At 34.0% G+C, this 14,257-nt stretch overlaps 1 protein-coding gene across 2 annotated transcripts in view; it reads right to left on the minus strand.

Moving 5' to 3' along the window:
- LOC121119543 (A disintegrin and metalloproteinase with thrombospondin motifs 9) overlaps positions 1-14,257 on the minus strand; it is a 201,683-nt gene that overhangs the window by 40,478 nt on the left and 146,948 nt on the right. For both annotated transcript variants that reach the window (XM_071889016.1, XM_040714241.2), the window contains one exon: positions 8,086-8,265. In XM_071889016.1, the coding sequence (XP_071745117.1) occupies positions 8,086-8,265 (180 nt within the window). The remainder of the gene's footprint in view (positions 1-8,085; positions 8,266-14,257) is intronic.

Below are 14,257 nucleotides of genomic sequence, written 5' to 3' on the forward strand. Positions count from 1 at the left end.
TTATAGCCTATATAAATACTATTGCGTCCTTTTTAATGCAGAGAATATAAATATAGATTTAATTTACACCTATAGGTAATAATTAGTTGGTTCTAGGAAAATGCCCGGGAGAAAATTGCTATTGTGGAAATTACATTTAGAAAATTTACTATCATTAATACCTCGCAAAAACTTGTTTTGTGAATGAGAGGGACACTAATTATGTTAAAACCCACTCCTCCCACACTTTCAAAAGCGTTAAGGCTCCCTTTGAATACTTTAAAATGAACCCCAATCACATGGGGCGTTTAAGACTACGCCAAAAACACCATGCAGGTTAAAAACCCTTCTGCCACTTCATAAAGCCTTTAAGCTCCCTCAAAATGAACCCTGGGGTAATCGGTTAATTAAGGCTACGGCAAAGATATCAAGCAGAGTAAAAACCACTGCCTTTACTCTGCAACGGCCCACTCCAAAATACACCCTCGGATCATGGGTTGATTAAGACTACACCAGGGCCACCAAACAGATTAAAACCCACCACCAATACTTAACAAAGTACGTAGTCCCCTCTATATATTGCTAAATAATTCCAGGGCCATGTAAATTGTACATACAAGTATTATAATTTTTGAGGGTGTATCGGGTTTACCGTGGCTGTCCCATTTAAAAACACTAATTACATAAATAATTATTTTTCTTTAGTAGCTGCATAGTTAATGCACTTTGGAATTTTTGAACCTATTAAGAAAAAGTGTTCATTCTGAAGTATATAGAAGGGGCTTAAATACTTTGTGTAGTGGAGTCTGGTTTTTAACCTGCTTGATCGTCCTGCCATTAAACAAAACAAGTTTTGGGGCGAGGTATTCTGATTTTGTTGGTAAATGACGGGAAATTTTTGTGCACGTTATTAGTTATATGTAGTAAACAATTGTCATATTATAAATAGTCAACACCAAAAATTTGTAATAATTTTATGTTTAAAAAATATGACAATTGGTCATGGTCGGATACGTGAGGAAGCCAGATACCATCACCAGCCAATTTAAAGAAGGATAATAATGTAGGAACTACTAGACAAATACTAATTAGGAAATACATTCTACCAAAGATTGTGGGTGGATCTAACGATGTAAGTAGATATTTATTTAGGTACATCAAATAGACTCCATTCTACACTACTACATTTAGGTATTTCATTTCCTTGGATCGCTTCTTCTTCCGTCTTCTACTCCTTCAATAAGAAGAATTGAATGTATATAGAAAATATTTGGAATATAAGATATTTAACCAGATGAACAACAAATGAAATGGATCAAAATCCATCTATTGCTAGTTTCTGAATATAATTTATGCGCTCGTAACAGAGAAACAACAATACAAACAATCTCTCACTGCAAAGTTACACCTGTTTCTGATGACATAGACTATTTACAAAAATAAGTAACGGACTAACGCGGTCGGTGGCTACGCATGGGCGTCCGCAGGGCATTTAAAGAATTTTTGTTTTTTACTGGATTTTTTTGAGTGAGGGTGAAAAATTTTTACACAAAAGTAGGGTAATTTTTGTTAAAGATTTTCTTAAAAAAAGGTCATTTGGCCAAATTTGGAAGCAAGACGAAAAATTTAATCATTTAGAACTGTGGATTTTTGAAATTTTTATCGAAAAAATTGACTTTTTCAAACTTTTTTTTATGTAAAGAGTTCTAGATTTTTTGAAATTTTTTCAGAAAAATTTGATATTTGAAATTTCATTTTGAAATTTTTTGTCAATAGCTATGGTATTTTTGAATTTTTTTTCCAACTAAATTTCACAAACCAAGCAACCCCCCAAACAAAGAAAAAAAAAATATATATATATAATCCTGCAGAGACCCCTTCTACGGAAAATAATAATTTATACTTTAGAGGGTATTAGAGAATTGTGATTGTATAGACAATAGAACACGTACTGAAAAACGTTTACAATTTGAGAAATAAACTTTTAAATTAGTTTCAACTTTCAAATTTAATAAATAAATAGTACTTAATACCTATTAACTTATAACCATTCAGAAAAAAATAACTAAAAAAAACACTTTAAGAATACTCAATGTAAGCTATAGATAATAAATAAGCTTTATTTAAAAACTTGAAGTTTACAAAAAATACATTTTGGTGTTGTAGATTTTTGATCTTTGATGTGATGTGATTCATCAACAGAAAAAAAAAAAAAGGATTTACATAAAAACACACTTAGATTTGGTCGATTGAGAAAAAAAAATATTGATTATGTTAGTCAATGTGCCAGATGTCGTCATTGATCTAAATTATTTGGAAGGATGATTCATGGTTATTTTAAGCTTACTAATCATTAGTGTAGGAAGGAAAAGCCAAAATAAGGGAGGGATTGAATAATGTTTGTTGGTATATAATTAACATTTCTTAATGTTTGACAAAATAATTTGATTTTTGAATGTACTGGAACGTGCACAAAGTACTGCTTAGTCAATCCATTGACTTGAGGTGTTAAAGATGGTTTCAAAACAATAAGTTAAAAATAATTTAATATGAAATTGATAGAAGGAATTACGTTGTATTAATATAAATAAACATTTTAGCTGAAAATTAGTACTCCTAGCCAAGACTTCTACACCAAAAAACAATTAAACATTACTACAATCAAATAGGCAAAAAAAAAAAAATGCAATCTAAATAATAAAAAAGCATAGACATCAATCCATTGGTCTCCCTCGATGAAAGTGTTCATACCTCCAGACAATTGATTTTAAAGTAGTTTTATATCTAGTTGACAATTTATATATGACAATGTCTTTAGAATGGTGCCAGGAATCCCGACCCATCCTTGGTATTTTAAATGCTCAAGCACCATATCTAGCTGCAGAAGTTTTCTCTAAGAATTGGTTTTCCACATACCAATTTATTGCCAATGAGGGCATTGCCACTCAAAAAAGCAAAATTGTATTGCCCCATTTTTTCACTTTTTCGTCTTTGCCTTGTAGGCAAGCCAAACAGTTTGGTTGCCTTTAAGGTATTAATGTTTCCCCATCCTTGTCATAGTTATTTTGCGCCGACGAACAGACAGCCCTTGCCTTAATAAAATATAAGATAACTTTGCAAGAAACCTCAATGTTACACTCATTCTTATTGAACACACTCACGCGTAGTTACTCAATACTTAGATGTTCTACTCTTAATAATGAAAGTTGGCAATTTATTTAATTATGTATCGTGATAAGTAGACATAGGATTTGTAGCAAAAACTGCCCAAAAGAATTGCTCATTTTTCTAAGCTGGAATGAAGTAAATAGAGAAAATATGGATTCTATTAAAATTACACAATAGTTTTTGATGATATTTGTCGAGAGACAATCCACCTATAAAGTCCTTTCTTCATTAGGCTATTTTTTTGGAGGTAAAACTATGTATATGATGCACTCAGGGTTATGATTACATGGTCGGATACGTGAGGAAGCCAGATACCATCACCAGCCAATTTAAAGAAGGATAATAATGTAGGAACTACTAGACAAATACTAATTAGGAAATACATTCTACCAAAGATTGTGGGTGGATCTAACGATGTAAGTAGATATTTATTTAGGTACATCAAATAGACTCCATTCTACACTACTACATTTAGGTATTTCATTTCCTTGGATCGCTTCTTCTTCCGTCTTCTACTCCTTCAATAAGAAGAATTGAATAGATATTCTTTGGTTTTTCACAAACTAACAATGAAGGGAAGTTGAAGTTTTATCAAATAGTTGGTAGTAGTGTTAAGACTCAGTTCAACAGCGATTTTTTTTTTCGGTTCGGTCTTATGTTATTTTTCAGATAATTTTTGCTCCACTTTCCACCAATATTTCGTTCCAGACCACAAGCTTAGATCGTAGACCAAAATTCAATCATTTACATGTAGGGAACCGGGTTTTTCGGTCTCAATATATGTACATAGTGGGGACTAAAACGTGTATTAGTCATTAATAACAATTTTATTTTTATAATTTTTAAGATGTTTCATTGCGCGTTCAAATGACAATTGAAACACAAATAAACAAAGTCAGTTTTTATCCCGTGTCGTCTCTAAGTGTAATAATATCGGAGTAACAAAAAAAAAAAAAAAGCAAGCAACGCGTGAGTGATCTCCTCCGCAACGGTGTCAGTGCTGAGAAACCTGCAATGACCATGGAATCTCCATTTGGACTGTCTACAACATGAAGATGTCTATTACAGCCCCAGTCAGCCAAGGAGAACCAAATCTTTAACAATATGGCTGAATTCTGGTCTTCCTCCGTGTGGTCCTCCTCCAGCACGGATTTAAACCCCCTGCAATTTGCAGTTTGAGGTGTCTTGGACAAGAATGTCTACGGTACCTCTCATCCAAATTTGTATTCGCTGAAGCTGCTATCATAATACTGCATGGACACGGTTTTCATCGTCAAGAGCTACCAATCTTTTCGCCGGGTGTCAAGGCTCTTATTGCTGGTAAATGAATTGAATAAAAAATATAGCTATACTTAAACATATCACGGACTGGTTTTGAATGGCCTTTTCTTGATTGCATAAAAATGAAGTTTTTAGTAATTTAGCCATAGTTTTAGGTTTTAGATTCTCCCATATCCGCCTGATTTATGAGTTGTAGAAATAGGACTAATGCAAAACAATTAACTTCAGATGACATTATTGTAGGTCCATGTTCTCCATTTTGAAACATAACTGACGTCATCAACAATTCATCTAGGCAAGATTTGAGATGAGATCATTCAAGAACAATTTTTTTTTGTAAGAACAATCCAGACATAATTTTTCTTTGAGACTATTCCAAACCGAACTTCAGTGAAGGGCCCAATTAATTTGGTCTCAGAGGACTTTGAGACTGAAGCCCAACACTAGTAATTAGAGGTATTTTTTTGAACACTCACATAACTTTTTTTCTAATGCGGTGTTCAAAATTTATGGAAGAAAAATATAATAATTCCTCCTCAAGAAGTGAAAAGAAAAGGGGAAATAAAACTTGGGAAAAAGTTATCCATACTTTTTGACTTCAAACCAATCAGTTTGTCCCTTTTTCCTTCTTACGTGTGTACACATAAATTAGGGTGGTTTGTTATTCCACTTTTTTTTCCTTTTTTGTAAATTCGATTAGGGTGTCTGCATAAAGGTTAAACTGACATCTGGTACGACAATCAATAATCAAATTTCATTTTTCTAGAATGTCCTCTTGAGGTCGTGCACACCTCAGAGTAAGTTTGAAAGAAGGCACAAATTATTGATTTAGCTAAAATAAATTAACAATTACTAACAATTTTGATAGACATTTTTCTAACCTATAAAAAAATGTTCATGAAGTTATTTACATACCCCAACCTTTTCCAAGAGCTATACATAAGTTGTAAAAATATGACATACAACAAGTCCGAGACTTTGTGTAGTTCCAACTTAAGGTTAGTTAAGAAAATTGATCTTAAATCTAATTAATTTTATAGTTATTATCAATAGTTTGTTTCATTTTTGCAGATTTCATCATTTTAATAATGCAAAGATCTTCATCCTCTTCTTGCATGGCTTGGTATCTCTCATATGAGAGCGATAGACATCTGTTAATGAAGTGGTCTACACTTTGTAGTTCTTCCATAGAAACTCCGAAGACGAAATCACCCACCACCACCTTTTTATGTAGCTATGAGGACCTCCTCCGCAGAAACGATTTTGACTTTCAGTATCAATCCTTGCAAGATAGTCTTCAAATTCGTTTCCTCAAATATATGAATGGCCTTTGCATCAATCGAAATATATGTTTATTTCATATTTTTCGATGTTTAATATCTCTTTGCACATCTTAACTGTATCACTTTTTCTCAACCTCAACTGTGTTCTTTATTTTACAATGCTGTCGTAATTATAATTTAATTCTTGAAGGCAGTACATCCAAGTATAAAGCAATAACTTGTTGGCGTACTCATGAAAGAAGTAGAGTAATAATGAGTGTTTGCTATGGAGTTATAAGCGTAAGTCCTTATTGGACTCTGAGTAGATGTGTTAAGGATCCACATCCTCACATAGGTGCTTCTAGCTAATCTAATAAAACGGTACGACAGCTAAGCTGCTCTACTACTAAACATTCTTGAAATGGTCAGGATTAGATTTAGAAAAAAGAAATCCATTATTGTTAACTAATTAATTAGTTTTTTTCTCTACATTAAACTTCATTTCCTAGACAATCAAAACAGTGCTTACATGACAGTCGGACTCTACAATTTCCATGATTTTATCCACATTATCGACTATAACGTGGTGCATCTTTGATATCACAATTACCGTAACGGAATCGACGAAAACAAAATTCCTTGTGATTGGCTTCTACAGTATCAATACTATTCCATTTTCAGCGACATACTTGCGTTCTCGCCTTTATTGCAAAAAACAAACCTGTAAAAAATGTTGTATTTTCTCTTTGCTCGTGTCCATATTTGACACGCCAATCACATATACACATTACTAAAGCTATGTTTTTTTATATGGATTATAATATGCACCACTGGGTGTTAGCACTGATGTTGATATCAGCCATCTTAGAAGAGGCCTTAGCAATCAAGTTTTATAAAAATAAATACGCTTTAAAAAAAAAAAATAAGATTAGGGAAAACTTTGAATTACTACAGGAGTAATTACTGATTCTAACTCCTTGCTATAGGTAGGTATAAGGAGTAAGGTTAGTGTTTATTTCCTTCACATCACAGTTGCTTAGATCTAATTTAATAAAACGTCATGAAATGATAGTTAAGCTGCTCTGCTCTAAACATTCTTCAAAATTTAAGGGTTATCCTCTTGATTTTCGTTTTCTACTGTCAATACCATTTAAAAAAAAATAAAACTCTACTTATCATCATCTTCCTGAATTTCAGTTCTCAAAAATAAAAAGAAGGATCCCAGATCACTTTCTCATTTTTATTGCCAATAAGTAATAAAACAAGTCCTCATGAAAGAATATACCATTTCAAACAAAAATATACTTTGGAAACACCAAAATACAGTTCCGACCCCTGGTTTAAAGATTTAGTTCAGTGTATCGGTATAACACCACTGGTTACACCCCTGGTTGTACGGGTTGGTCCATTGAAATCTGACCCCCCAATATTCACTAATTAATTATGGTTGAGTGATTGAAATTAATTCATATTAAGAGATATCGTGGTTACACACAAGACTGTCCAGAAAGCTATCAAAAAAGTGGGTGGAAAGAGCCTTGAGAGGGTGGAGAGACCCCTTTTGACACCAGCAATGAAAGAAACCCATCTCCTCCGTTCCAAAACTTATTTGAGTTCTTTTTAAGTATTTTTTTAATACTTCTGGCTCTTACATCGCTGATGCCAACACCTTTTGGGTACATGTCGAGGGGAAGGACTTCAGTCATCAGAACACCGAGGCCCTGAAAGCAACTGTCAGCCAGCATTGGGACGCCATGACATAGAACTACATCCGCAGTAGGTTCCAGAACTTCCCCATCCGCCTGGAATCCATCATTGCGCTAAGTGCAGCTACATTAATGATTAAGAGAGCTCAGACACACATCTATTTATAGTATCAATTTTGTTGAAATTATTTAGTTAATTAATAAATTATATCTTGTTGAAGTACAACATTGAAATTGTTCATTTTATAATGAACCACTCGGTAGGTGGCTATTATGATTATCATGACTATGAATCCAAATTAGATATTAGTAATTATATTTGAGAAAGAAGGGATGACATTGAAGAATGGGGAAGGCCTCAAGGATGGGATACTGGATTGGATTTGACTAATGGCAACGATTAGTCAAATATTTATAATAGGTTCTTATTTTATTATTGGGAATTAAGATATTTTCGCAAATACATTTTAGAATAAGGAGGAAATGGAGAATAATAATTTATTTATTTATGTTGTCTAGTAAACTCAAATTGTACAAGTTGCAACTCTTAAATGAGAGGAACATTTTTAAATAAATAACTTAGAGTACATTTTGTGCTTAGAAAGATGCAGTAATTGAAATGGGAAATGAGAGTTTTAAGTACAGTGCTTTACTAAATATCGATAAAGAATAATAAGTGCCTGCCTTACCTAAAGCCATATCAGAGCCTAGAATATGATCACATCCCGCTGGAATGCATTGTCCAGAGACACACATATGAAAAGTATCCGGTGCACAAGGCGTTCCCTCCTCAACGGATGTGGCGAGTAGATAGTAGGCAGAGGAGTCCTCCACACGGCAATAGAGTTTACACCGATCCGTTCCTTTAACTGAAAACAGAAAGAAAGATAATCGCATTAAGTTTTTTTTCAAACTGGGCAATCGTTCATATAGAATTTATAAAAAACTAGACTGGGCACTCGGCAGAATGCAAAACATCGCCTAAAATGATTTTTGCCTTAAATTTATATCCATTTGAGTTATATATCATAGGTTTTCACGTGTTCTGTAACCTTGAAATTTGAGCTTGACCCCTCAAAAATTACTGTCATCTGTCTCTCAACAAATATAATCTTAGTATAAAGTGTTATCAAAATCAGTCAATCACTTTTTCCGTAAACATTTTCTACAAACAAACCAACAGACCCTCAGGAATGTTCAGATGACTTTTTTGCAGTGTTGTGTCAGCCTTATTTAGGACTGAAGCCTTCAGTTTAGTCTCGGCCCAGTTCAGTACTGCATATCAGTCCTAAATCTTGTGACGTCCAGCAACTTCATTTCTTCTTTTTAAGTCAATTGGAGTACTGACAGTCCTAAGGACCGACAGTCTTAAGGACAGGTCTGAATGATTGATAGGACCGTTCCTAAGAATAGACTGGACCGAATAAATAAGAATTGACACAATCCTACCTTCTTGCAACTTCATTGGTGAAGGTAATCATTGTCGACGTAGTAAGTACAGGGCAAATGACTTATGTACAGAGTAAAGACAAATGTGCCGTCCTTTTTTCCTTGTTTTTTTTTTAAAATAAAAAATATCAATAATCTTGGTTTTTATTTATTAAATATAAAAAATAAAGGCTTGATCTATTTTAACGATTTCTTCAAATTACCATTTCTTTAGGGAATATAATATTTCCTATAACCACTATTTTGGTAAATGTATTTAATATTTTATTACAAAATTTAATTATTTTGTTAAATAAAAAACCTAGTATGTGTTTTATTAATTTACTGCAGTGCCAGAAAAAGAACTGGTCTCAGTTAGGTGCATACACATTTAGATTCCAAACATACGTTTTGAACGTATTTAAAGATATTTCAGACCTCAAACCAAACCCCCCCCAATTGATTTTTAATTATAAAGTAATAAATGCCAAATTTGTAACGAAGGAGTTGCTCAAGAAGAACCATATTAAGGTATTGGAGTGGCTAGGGGTGTATACAGGATTATACTATGAGGGGGCTTGGTTTTTGGGATTTTTTGGAAAAAAAAAAATCCAAAAATTAATTTTTATTTTAATAAATTTAAAAAATCCATAGCTGTTCATAAAAAATTTAATCTTTTGGAAAAAAATTTATAGCTACTCACAAAAAATTATATTTTTTGGAAAAAAAAATTCACATGTTATTTTTTTTTTTTTTTTTCAAAAATCCATAGCTATTCCCGCAAATTAAAATTTTTGAAGAAAAATTCAAAAATTCATAGCTACTAAAAGAAAATTATATTTTTTGGAAAATAATTTCAAATATTATTTTCTTTTAATTTCAGAAATCTATAGCTTTTTACGCCAATTAAACTTTTTGGAAAAAATACAAAATCCATTGATATTCATTTAAATATTAAATTTTTTGCTCTGCTGCATAATTCAGTCGAATAAAAGAAAATAATCTAGAAACAAGCAAAAATTCCTCAATTTCGGGAGGGCTATAGCACCTCAAGCCCACCCTTTTTAGACAGCCCCAGTGGACTAGCCAATCTCTTGACCTCAATCCTATAAAATGATACTCACAGATAATTCATGTAGTAAATGTATTTCTGAATATCTTTTAAAAATGAAGAGTAAAATTGTCCAAGTGTAAAGAGCCCACCTCTCCCTAATATCAAATACTAAACCACTACAATTTATTAATTAAGCTTCAATACATTCGCAAGTATATTGTATACATACTGCATAAACATATGCTTTAGAGTGTTGCATTAAAATGATGATTATCTGATGTGTTCGCACAATACACTTTAATGTTCTGTTGTTTTTATCAACATTCCACATCATCTTACGAATGTATACAAATTTTATAACTAACTGAAATGCAGAAACATGCTCAAACCACTCCTACGCAAGATTGAGAACGAGTGAATGATTTATGTATCCATTCAACTATTGATCTTTGTATGTGCTCGTCTCTTCTTTTATGGACTCTCTCACGGTTCTAGGGCACTTTGTCAAAAGCCAATTCACCGGATGACCATTGCCGAAGGGACACATTCCCGATTGTTAACTTTACCAATCTTTATTTATTTATAATGAGTCATGCTGCAGCCAGGGCTATGGACTCGCCAAAATAAATTTCAGGGTGGACAGTAGGGACGACATTCGCAGGATTATAGATTTTTTTTTTCATTCTTCGAAAATTGTTTATTTGGGGATAAGGGGCTACAGCCACACCAGCCCAACCCCTGCAGACGCCCCTGATAAGTGTCCCGGGTCCTACTTGAACTTCAAGACCGAGTTCCTAGTCCCAATTGAAATTCAATAACGAGGCCGTAGAACGACTTGAACTTCAAGATCGAGTCCCGAATCTTACTTGAACTTCAAGACCGAGTCCTGAGTTTGAATTGAAATACAAAATCAATTCCCGAGTCCTGAGTTCCTTGGCATGTTGGTCATTGTCTCTTTGATGGTGTTAATTACCAAGTCATTGATGGCACAAGATGATCAATTTTTTTAGATTCAACATTCCCCCCTACAAAATAACCCATGGGATTAAGATCTGGACTGCTAGGGGGGTATATCTCCTTCCCAATGAAGTCATAGCAGTCTACACTCAACCACTTCAGCGACCTGAGTGAGACACACAAGTTGCACCAAATTGAAATGATAAAATATTTAATACTATGCCATGTATTCCAATAATAGGGTGTTCATTAATTAATAATCGTCTCTGACTATATATATTTCTGTATTTGGGTTTGTTATTGTGTTTGAAAAGCAATACCAATAATATTCATTCAATAATTCCAAACACCGATAACAGGCAACAAAATACACTCTATATGTTAATGTCATGATTAATTGGGCGATAACATGACATGATTTTGTTAAAACGGTTCTAACAGTGGTTCCAGACAACTTTTGAAGCATCTTCATAAGTAATAATGAAATAAATCAATTAATAAACACTCAATGATTGTTATTTGTAGCAAATAATTCACATTTTATCTTTAAAATTTGAATAATATGAATGGGAATCATAAATACCTTATATGACGTTATTTAATCACTTTTCCTCATTCTCAAAATTCACCACATGAATAAATGGAGATCACATAGTTAATTATAAAGTAATTCTTTAGACATTAATCACCCCTAGGGGACAAAAGTTTTTTGTTCACCAACTAAATTTGACCAAAATTGATCACGAGGCTGTGGTTTATACTTTATGAAAACCTTTGTTATCGAATACTTATTGTCGAGCTTCGTCACATGGCTTTAATAATAAATAAGGTTACCCCTTACCGAGTGGACCATTAAAATCTGAACAGTTTGAATTTTAAACTTCACAAAGATGTTATTTATTAACTAACGGTACAATTTCAACAAAATTAATACTATAAATAGATGTGTGTCTGAGCTCTCTTAATCATTAATGTAGCTGCACTTAGCGCAATGATGGATTCCAGGCGGCAGCGGAAGGGACAGCACCCGTTACGGATGTAGTCATCTGGCATGGTGTCAAAGTGATGACTGACAGTGGTTTGAGTTCCTTGGTGTTTGAATGACAGATCTTTTCCTCGACATGCACCCAAAAGGTGTAGGACTGTAGGGAATCCAAAAGTGTCAGAAGAGTATTTCAACGGAGCGGATGGGTTTCTTTCATTGCTGGTGTCAAAAGTGGCCTCTCCAACCTCACAAGGCTCTTTCCACCATTTTTTTAATAACTCTATGGACAGTCTGGTATGGAACCCCAATATCCCTCATGGACTTGAGGGGATTGGCCTGAAATGGTTTCTTTAACTTCTCCGGGTCCAGTTTAGTCTGTTAGACGGAGCCCTTATTCCTCTCTAACAGCTGACAGCGAAGATAGTAATCCTGGAGACGCCCAACTACTTGGAATGCGCAAATGGAAATTTGTCGATCCTGTTCAAGCCTCATTTCCTCGACTTGTGCATATGCTTGAGAGCTCAGGTTTATTTTGTTTTGTAACTAATTGTTTATGCTTTAATATATCGAAGTACTAATTCATTTTAATCACTCAACCTTTATTAATTATAAAATTAGTAAGTTTTCAGATTTCAATGGACCTCCCAGTACATTCAATGCAACTTGATGCCAATGATAAACACTAATACTTGAAATACATTTGAGTGTTAACAAAAAATGGCTAGATTTGAACAACTATTTTTCTTTTTTGATCGACTAGGGACGATAAAACGTTTAACAACATGAGACGAAATATCTTATTCTTTCCATACTAATAGTAAATTTATTGTTTACAATAAGAAAATAACATTGTATAACAATGTAATAACATATTTTTAGGGTCATATATATTATAAAACTAGACAATACAGGGTGATGACTCAAAAATGAGAAAACTTTAAAATCCATTTTTTACTTCTCCATATTTTTATGGCAAACTTTTGAAGCAAAAGTTGTTAACTACACTTTTTATTCAACATGTCCACCTCCATTCTGAATTATGGCTCCAATAAAAGAACGAAAGAAGAACAGCTGGCCTTGATGAACTCCGGCAACAAGTTGTTCCCCTCCCCCGTGATCCCGGCCTTCAGAGCATCGACATTTGGGTGAGAAGTATTGTTCTTCTTGCCCTCCAAGGTACACCAAACAGAAAAGTAAAGGGGTTCACATCGGGCGAGACCGAAGGCTAGAAGTCCATTGGCCAGAAGGCAGAAATGTTCTCCTGCAGCAATGCTGCACCTTCTGGGACGCATGGTCTGCGTGCCGTCTAGGGTGAACACATAGTTGTCCCTCTTGTGCTCTTCAACCATGACAAGACATGGTACTGAATAACCTTGAAGTAGACGTTCGGGTTGACTTTTTAGCTGGTCTTGAAGAAGTAGGGAGGCATCTTACTGCCGTCGGAGGCCACGACGCCGAGGAACACGACCTGATCTGGATGTTTGGCCCTGAAGGTTCCCTTTACCTAAGCTCTTGATTCAGCGAAGAAGAGATCATTTCTCCAATTCAAAAAACGATTACTGTCCGACTTGGGATCGGAGGAGATCACACCCTCTGGCGTTTTGCTTGTTGCTCAGACATTTTTGATTTCACAAAATCAAAATAAACATCAAATTGTAGCTTTTTGTCATTTCTTTCGAATGGCGTCAAGTAGAAATTGTCAGACATTTAGAACTGAAGCTAGACAGCCTCGAATAGGATTCTAATTTTTGATTCCTTATCTTGTAGAGGCATATATATTTTTTCTATTTCCTTAATATAAATGAAAAAAGGGTTTTGATCGTTGTAAAACTTGGTTCTTTTGGTCCCAAAAGTAGACGAGATCCACCATTATAACATTCCGTGAAAATGAATTATACTTTGCTGTTATCTTTTTTATATTTGAAGTTTACGCTAACCCTCTACCTAAAGTTCATTCCTTCATCTTCAACAACCGTAATGACTCTTCTCCAATTATGTCGTGTTTATTGGGTCATAACAACTGCATGGCAATTGAAGGAGGCAGGAAGAAAAGGGCTAAGGGGGGCTCCTTCCCACTTCTCAAATTATTACTTCACTTATACTCTACGAAGTAGATGATTAATAATGAAGCCTTTCCATGTATAATGTATATACGGGGTGCGTAATGCACTTATCACATTATTGTTAACCTTATCGTATCACACAATCTTTCCTCAAACAAAGAAACAGAAAAAAAGTTACAAAATCATCTAGTAATTCGCCAAATAAGTCATTCATAATAACTGCTATTTATCTATTTAGTCCTCCCAGTCTATCATTGTCATATTTTTCTCCACAGTTGTATAAATAAATTATATATATACAAGAATGGTCTGAAAAGTTTATGACCTCAACGTGAAGATAGTAGCACTTCTAAATAAAATTTAGCATGTGTCGA

The sequence above is a fragment of the Lepeophtheirus salmonis genome, chromosome 6 (genome assembly GCF_016086655.4).
Source record: "Lepeophtheirus salmonis chromosome 6, UVic_Lsal_1.4, whole genome shotgun sequence".
Lineage (NCBI taxonomy): Eukaryota > Metazoa > Arthropoda > Copepoda > Siphonostomatoida > Caligidae > Lepeophtheirus > Lepeophtheirus salmonis.